This window comes from Triticum dicoccoides, chromosome 3B (assembly GCF_002162155.2).
Source record: "Triticum dicoccoides isolate Atlit2015 ecotype Zavitan chromosome 3B, WEW_v2.0, whole genome shotgun sequence".
Taxonomy (NCBI): Eukaryota; Viridiplantae; Streptophyta; class Magnoliopsida; order Poales; family Poaceae; genus Triticum; species Triticum dicoccoides.
This window is the reverse complement of record NC_041385.1, coordinates 262468304-262475890: the sequence shown is the minus strand read 5'-3', so window position 1 is coordinate 262475890 and position 7587 is coordinate 262468304. Positions and strand designations below refer to the sequence as shown.

Sequence of the window (7587 nt, the reverse complement as noted above, 5' to 3'; positions counted from 1 at the left end):
GACATTTGGCATTGACTAGATCGGAGAGAAAATGACAAGTTAGCACTAATGTTAAATGCTAATGATGTTGGCAAATTTGACATCGTAATCGTAAACATTGTGGGTGGAAGCCATAATGCTGAGAGGCTCGGCTCGCTATAGTGGAGCTCAGCGACTTTTTCCATGTGGAATTTTTCATTGCCATATCGCAAAGTTTTTGTCCTATGTTTAAGTTAAACTCCCTGACGTGAATAAGTTTTAATCATAGCTACGGTCAATATGGGGAGGAGGGAGTACATGTCTACGACACAGAGAAACAAGACTGAAAGTGAAACCATTTGGAATCACAGCTCAAGGAACCAGATCGACCCAACCATAGAAACAAGAGCATTACTGAGCCACGAAATCAAAACGGCAATCCCGTAGCAGAACTCCCCAGCCTAACACTTCTGCATTGCATTTGCCTATCCAAAAATCTTGCTACAAAAATACGCCTACGTGTAACACCCCATTGTTAAATTAATTCTTTCTTGACTTCAGACACGAGGCCGGCGTCTGTTTGGCTTTTCACATTGTGCAGCACCTGTAGAATTGCAATGTCGTTACAATGATGAGTTGCTGTTAAAACAGGTTCATTTTGCTCGCAATGGGTGGAATTCGTGAGAGCATACCTTGTCAATGATACCGTAATCCACTGCCTCGCTTGGGCTGAAGTATTTAGGCCGCCTGATGTCTCGAGCAATCTCTTCCATTGGTTTACCAATGTGTCTTGACAGCAGCTTAACCTGAACAGCACAAAGAAGAGTCCGACAACTCATTATACCAAACCAATGGCCTCGAATAATTGAATCTCCCTTCACTCTTCGTGGTCAATTAGTGTGATCTATGTATCGTGGATGAAAACAGTGCAAACAAACATCTTCCAAGTCCCAAGGTTTTATCATCATTTCAGTACAAAATAGTAAGACCATATGAGGCCACACCATACTTATGCAAAGCAACTACTCCCTCCGTTTCTAAATATAAGACCTTTTAGAGTTTTCAATAGGGACTACATACAGATGTATAGACATATTTTAGAGTGTAGATTCACTCATTTTGCTCCGTATGTAGTCCATACTGAAATCTCTAAAAAGACATATATTTAGGAACGGAGGGAGTAAATTGTTGCCAACATCAGGTATTTTCCAGTAAATTTGCATGTGACCATGCTTTTTTTTACATGGATCGCTGTTGGAATGACTAAATATTGAGATGTCACTATCATTTCCCAGGACAGGAAGCAAAAATATAACCATAAACTGATATTTCTACATCCCTGTATGGACAATATGCCTGATTTTCTTCTATTCCTAGAAAAATGCTTATTTTTCAGGATCCAGGGCCCTCTAGACAAACAGGGATCCCCTACGACAGCAACCATTGTCCTCTCCCCGAAGTCATGAGCCTATATTTCCATAGCATGTGGACACCCTAGAGATTTTTCTAAAATATGCAGGTTGTAGTGCTAATGAAAGATTATCAAATATTTAATTGTGTTTTCCTGAGAGCTCATTCAAGCCAGGAACTATGAATGAGATTGATATAAGGAATGCTACACAGGGAACTAGTGTATACTTCATGTGTTGTGACTGTGGCAAGCTCTATTATTTCTAAATAATAGAGCGGATGTTGTAAAACAAAATCCTTACTGCCGCTGCTATTGATTATCAAAAAACAAAGAATTGAAGAAAATAGGAGTCTAGAATTGCACAAGTTGGTATGAGTCCGTGGTAACTAGAATAATATGAACATGTTAACGGTAAATAATGCTGAATTAGTTTGACTTCAAAACTGAGGTTATCAGCTCTTTCTTTGCGAAAGGAGTGAAAAGTACCATTTCTATCTTCACATTTCGTATTTCCTTTCTCGCTATGTCAACATCTGTTGCCTGACCTTGAAATCGACCAATTGGCTGCACATTGCAGGTCAGAAGAGTAAGATAATCTGGCCTCATATTTATAAACAAGAATAAGGATCTTGTACACAGCTAAGTGTGTTAACAAAAGAAGTATCGGCGTGTTTTTTGGTGCCCAAGCAAACTAAGCCAATATTTTAGCTATCAATTTTTTTCAGAAGAGCTATCGAAAAATTTGGTCGGACATGCTTTGGCCAACATTGCCAAGAAAATGCATTGGAATCCGATGAAGGGGCATGTGAATTCCAACACGGCAGAGAATGGCAATATCCATACCCTGTGTGCATGGACGTACCACAATCAAAAAAGGATATAATACGATATTCTGCCGTCATCATCTAACTACTCGTGTGCAGTATAACCATCTAAGATAGAAATTATATGTTATCTCTATCAACAAAAGGAAGAGAAATAACCTGCTTCATCATTATCGTCGATGATGGAAGTGCGGCACGGTTACCTTTAGCACCAGCAGCCAAGAGTAAAGCAGCTTCTCCCCATGCATTGCCAATACAGAGTGTGAAAATTGGAATTTTGACATACCTGCATTTGGTGAATACATATAAGACGGCATTGCAGAAGTATTGCTGGAATTGCTAGGATACATGCATATCTTTAGACATGATTAAGAACTGAGAATATCTTTTTGGATGAGGGAACAAGGCATTGACAATGGCTCTTAAAATAATGGAAGTCTTAAAAAAAAGTTAGCAATAGAATAGTACAGCTAGTAAAACCTTGCACGCTAAAGACCTTTTGATCCAAAGAACTTCCATAGAAATTTTAGAGGATCTTAATCCTTAAGAAATTTTCCTATGTTTGTTGATTTGTAGGATTGTAATCCATATGAATTTCTCGATGGGCTTTCTCCACTCTATTTCATAGGAAAATTTGTGTTGACTCATACATCTTGAATCCTATGACAAATAGGCAAGATGCCCGGTCAAAACAAAAACTTAAGCAAGATGCATTCAATTGCAATCATATGGTTTTCCTACTCCTGCGTCTATGGAATTCTACAGATCAAAAAGGCCCTACCAATTGATGGAAAACACACTAATTGGACTATTCTACTATGTAACCTTAGAGAGCATGCAGTCAAACTTTTCCTAACTTGGGGCAACCCAGTGCACGTAGCTCCCGCTTGCGCAGGGTCTGGGGAAGGGTCCGACCACTTTGGGTCTTTTGTACGCAGCCTTTCCCTACATTTCTACAAAGGCTGTTTTCATGGTCACAAGGCAACAGCTTCACCGATGCGCCAACGCAACTTTCCTAACTTTGAAGAACAAAATATGTAAATTATTGAGATTGTCGATATGAAAATAGTAACAGTATATTCACCATATTGAATCTCCCACACAAAAAATAACCATATTAAACGTTTTTTATTTTTTAGAGAAGGAGGTTAAACCCCCGGCCTCTGCATCAATCGATGCATGCAGCCATCTTTATTAATTATTCCACAAAGGACTCACAAGAACATACATCAATCCACCCGAAGCCACCACTCACACCTGCACACTCGATAATGTGGAGTGCTCTCACTCCCCATATCTAAAACCGGTGTCGTCGCCGATCCATCCACATAACGTATCGGGGCCAACATCCGGTGCAGCCTACCTAAAGCGCACACCACATGCACACGTTTTAGGAGCCGCCATCATCATCGGACCACTGATCCATCTTCAGGAGAGATCCGCATCATCCTTGCCAATCCGGACATCCGTTGACGCCACCACGGCGCCCAATGGCGCCACCGCCCTGCGCTCGTCCGTCCAGACACGAAGACTCTGAAAGACCTGTCGTGCGTAGCACCTGCCAAGCAGGCATGACTCAGAGTAGCACCTGTCGGCCAGGCATGACTTGACAGCTCCACCGAAGCTTCGTGCAAGAGGAAGCCGCTCCACCTCCTGTCCCTGTCTTCCAGCGCTGCTCCACAAACGATGCTCCCAAGAGAGAAACGGCACCATAGTACCTCCATCGTCCGATCTGGAAGACCAGATCCTAGGGTTTCCCCCGAAGCAGCACAAGTGGGTCGACAACAGTTACACAACGCTGACTTCATCGAGGTAACGGCGCAAAACGTCGCCATCGCCCGCCAACGGCTCGGTTTTCACCGGCAACTGTCTCCCTGACTCGTAGTCGGGACTAGATGACGAATTTGGAGATCCAACCACCCAGCCGCGGGCCGATCACCTCTGGCGGAAGAGATGACCACCACCGCCGGCTGCACCGGCCAGAACAGATCTGACCGGAGGTGCCGCCGACGCCACCACCAGGCCCTCCACGCTGCCGCCGCCGCCAATCCAAAGGCAGATGGCGCGCCGCCGCCACGCCCGTTGCCCGCGCCGTAGATCGGATCGGGCACGCCTCCATACGAATCGGGGCTCCGCACAACCCCAGAGACGCGGGAGAGAGGTGATGTCCTCCGCCACCGCCGTCGGCCCCCGGGCTTAGACCGGCGGCGTCCCCCGGCGGCGGCGGGGGGAGGGGAGGAGGGAGTGCGGGCTGGCGGCGGCTAGTTTTTTTGGCGCCACCTGAGTCGCCCTAGCGGGAGGCTAAGGCGAATGTGCCTGTGATAATATTCTTATAGCCGTCTAGAAACATTTCCATATAAATCAGTCGCCAAGGATGCGTCTTGGAGGCTGTCGTGTGTCCAAATCATTATATATTTGTGAAGCAAGGGAGTGCTGGCATAGCTTTGGCATGCACAGAGCCACGGATCATAACAATGGCTGAATATGTATGCACAGTTTGTCCCAAACAATTACCCTATATTAATAATCACGCAGAATGGGAGAAGTGACCTAGTATTTGATCCAAAAAAGATAGTATTTGTCCCAAACAATTACCCTTTTCCAAAAAAAAAAAAGATAGTGTCAGTCCATAACACAGTTCAAGTTGATCAGAGGTGAATTGGGTGCAATTGATGAGTTAGAAATAAGGAGTTGGGGGTTGTGACTCGGTTAAGGTCTTAGGGGAGAGATAGTGTGATCATGCGCTAGTCAGGAGGGAGCATCAAGTGCGTCGTTTTATCCTCTCTTCTATGTCAACTCTAGGCTCTTGCACACTAGGGGTCAAGGTCAGATTATTTGGGGCTTGTTCCACCAGACACCAGTGACAACCAGTCTTCCACATCGAACAACCCTGCGGAGAACATGGGCAGAAATATGGAAGTTACGAAGATGAGGGTAAACTATGTGGGAAATAATCATAACGCTCTTCTACACTATGTTTTAACACTCCTACAAAATGCTCCTCATGAATAGTAAAGAACATTTGTGAGTAAGCCGAGCCAGACGCAGTTGTCGTTCCCCCACTGGCTCGAAAAAAGGGGACAAGTTGGAGAAATATTATTGTTGTTTGATGAAGGTTTGAATACAAAAAATCTGCATGTGTTCACATCTGATATCATTTATTGCACGACACAGCGTAGAAATAGTCCACCTGACTAATGATTATGAAGGCAAAGGCAAAATCGCTCTAAACTTCATCTACAGTAACAGTAAGTTCATATTTGTGACTATCGATAATTCTATATGTAACCTAAAGGGCGATGGTTCCAAATTTTACCAACAAAATGCAATTAATGAGGTCCTGCAGTATTCATACCTTCAGCTTGTCAAAAACAACATTTGCACATTTCATATGAAGAAAGACCTAGCAGCTCCCTCCGTCCCATAATGTAAGACGTTTTTTGCCACTACACTAGTGGCAAAAAACGTCTTACATTATGGGACGGAGGGAGTAGTATAGAAGTCATGATCGGTTAAAAAAGCACAAAGCAACAACAAGAGGGATGTAATCTAGAGGAATTAGTTACAGAAAAAGGTACTCTCTCCGATCCAAAATAAGTGTCGTAGTTTTAGTTCAGACGAAAACCACAACACTTATTTCGGAACAAAGGGAGTACATGCGTAAAAAGAGGTGAGCATGGGGAAGAACGTAGGCAGGAATTAACCTCATAGCATCATATACAGCAAAAGCTTCCGTCTCGTAACCCAATTTCTCGCCATTCTAAATAAGGAGATAAATGTATTAGTGCAATCTGAAGACCTAAAATAGAACAAAATTCTGGTAGTACATTGGAGATTATTGAGTTGTTATAGATAATGTGCTGCAAGAAAAAATAGAACTTAACAAACTGTAGGTGGAAGATATAAGCAAATTTTCATTTTCTAGATCATTATAACTTCCGAAGTCTGACCTCTCTATGATCATTTTCAACAAAATATGCATAACTGCATGCTACCTGAATCATCCAGCGACTAGTAAAATAAGTTGAACGGGCTAACATATTATGCTAATCGGGTATTAAAGATCCACATACTCCACAGGCTACCCTCAATTGAGGTGCATTTCATACCTAAGCATTAACTATCAAGGCTAGAAGGAGGTTTCGGAGACACGCTCATTTCTGTAGCAACAATCATATGTAGCAATAGGTGGAGCAGAAGCGCCGACCTTGGTAGTGCCGGTGGAGTTGATGTACATGTAGATGGGTTTCTCCGCGTCCTCGTACTGAAGGTAGAGGAACTCGGCTAGCATGAGCTCCGTCACCGACGGCACGAGGCACATCCCCAGGTACACGATCCTGTTCTTGTAAAGGAACGAGGCCAAATCTGGCGGCGGCTGCTCAAACGCTGTTCCCCTCAGGAACGGGATAACCTGCCAAGCAAGAAGACGGCAATCACTTTACCCAGCTGGATGAGCCATGGTGCAGATTCAGCCAGGAAGCAGCGATGAAGTGCAGCTCCTCGTACCATCGCGACGACATCCCTGGTGCCGCGGCCACCGGCGGGGTCCGGGTGGGGGATCAGGAAGCGCTGCTTGGGGGTGGCGGCGACGAAGGCGGGGGAGGCAGCGAGCGCGCGCGGACGGGCGGCGAGGCGGAGGCGGGAGGAGGGGGAGGAGGGGAGGGCGGTGGGAGGGGAGAAGAGGGCGCGGGCGTCGAGGGCGGCGACCGCCTCCATGGCGTAGCAGTTTGGGGGAGCGAGCTGAGCTGAGCTGAGGAGGAGCGAAGCAGGCACGGTCCGAGAGCGGATAAGCCCCGGCGGTCGGGGGCCTTTTTCACTATTACGACCCTTTCAGTAAACTTCGTCACAAAATGAACTCGACATGAAAGTATTTCGCGATCTGACCTTTTTTAGCAACGCCATAGCCCGCGGCGTTTCTACCCAACATAGCAACGCCGAGGTAGCTAGCGCTTCTGTCCAATAAAGAAACGCCGAGGTAGCTCGCGTTTCGGACCATGTAAGAAACGCCATAGGCGTTGGCGTTTCTGACCAAGAAACAAACGCCATACGTCTTGGCGTTGCGGCCCTGATTACCGAGTAGTGTCTTGCCTTGGCGTTTTTAAGAAGGCCGGAAACGCCGCTAGCCTTGGCGTTTCTGGCCCGACGTCTCTGGCAGCTGAGGAGGAAGATCCTGACGAGGCAGCGAGTGGGTTGGGTGCTAGCGAAGAAATGCCAAGGCCTATGGCGTTTCTCACCTGGTCCGAAACGCGAGCTACCTCGGCGTTTCTTTGTTGGATGGAAGTGCTAGCTACCTCGGCGTTGCTATGTTGGGCAGAAACGCCGCGGGCTATGGCGTTTCTAAAAAGGTTAGATCGTGAAATACTTTCATATCGAGTTCACTTTGTGACAAAGTTT

The 7587-nt window shown here is 45.6% G+C and overlaps 1 protein-coding gene across 1 annotated transcript; it reads right to left on the bottom strand.

Moving 5' to 3' along the window:
* Positions 1-302: 302 nt before the first annotated feature.
* On the bottom strand, positions 303-6924 carry LOC119275844 (ATP-dependent Clp protease proteolytic subunit-related protein 4, chloroplastic-like). Its single transcript, XM_037556770.1, has 7 exons — positions 6700-6924; positions 6401-6604; positions 5898-5953; positions 2353-2479; positions 1856-1933; positions 651-764; positions 303-562 (listed from the first exon to the last, which is right to left on the bottom strand). The coding sequence occupies exons 1-7, from the start codon at positions 6907-6909 to the stop codon at positions 494-496; spliced, it is 858 nt and encodes a 285-aa protein (XP_037412667.1). The 5' UTR covers positions 6910-6924; the 3' UTR covers positions 303-493.
* Positions 6925-7587: the final 663 nt, after the last annotated feature.

Bases quoted from the DNA above. Each gene is read 5' to 3' on its own strand.
- LOC119275844 (XM_037556770.1), bottom strand. From the start codon at position 6,909: ATGGAGGCGGTCGCCGCCCTCGACGCCCGCGCCCTCTTCTCCCCTCCC. The intron at 6,605-6,699 runs GTACGAGGAGCT...CTTGCTTGGCAG, and splicing joins CCAGGGATGTCGTCGCGATG to GTTATCCCGTTCCTGAGGGG. The intron at 563-650 runs GTATGCTCTCAC...GCAATTCTACAG, and splicing joins ATTACGGTATCATTGACAAG to GTGCTGCACAATGTGAAAAG.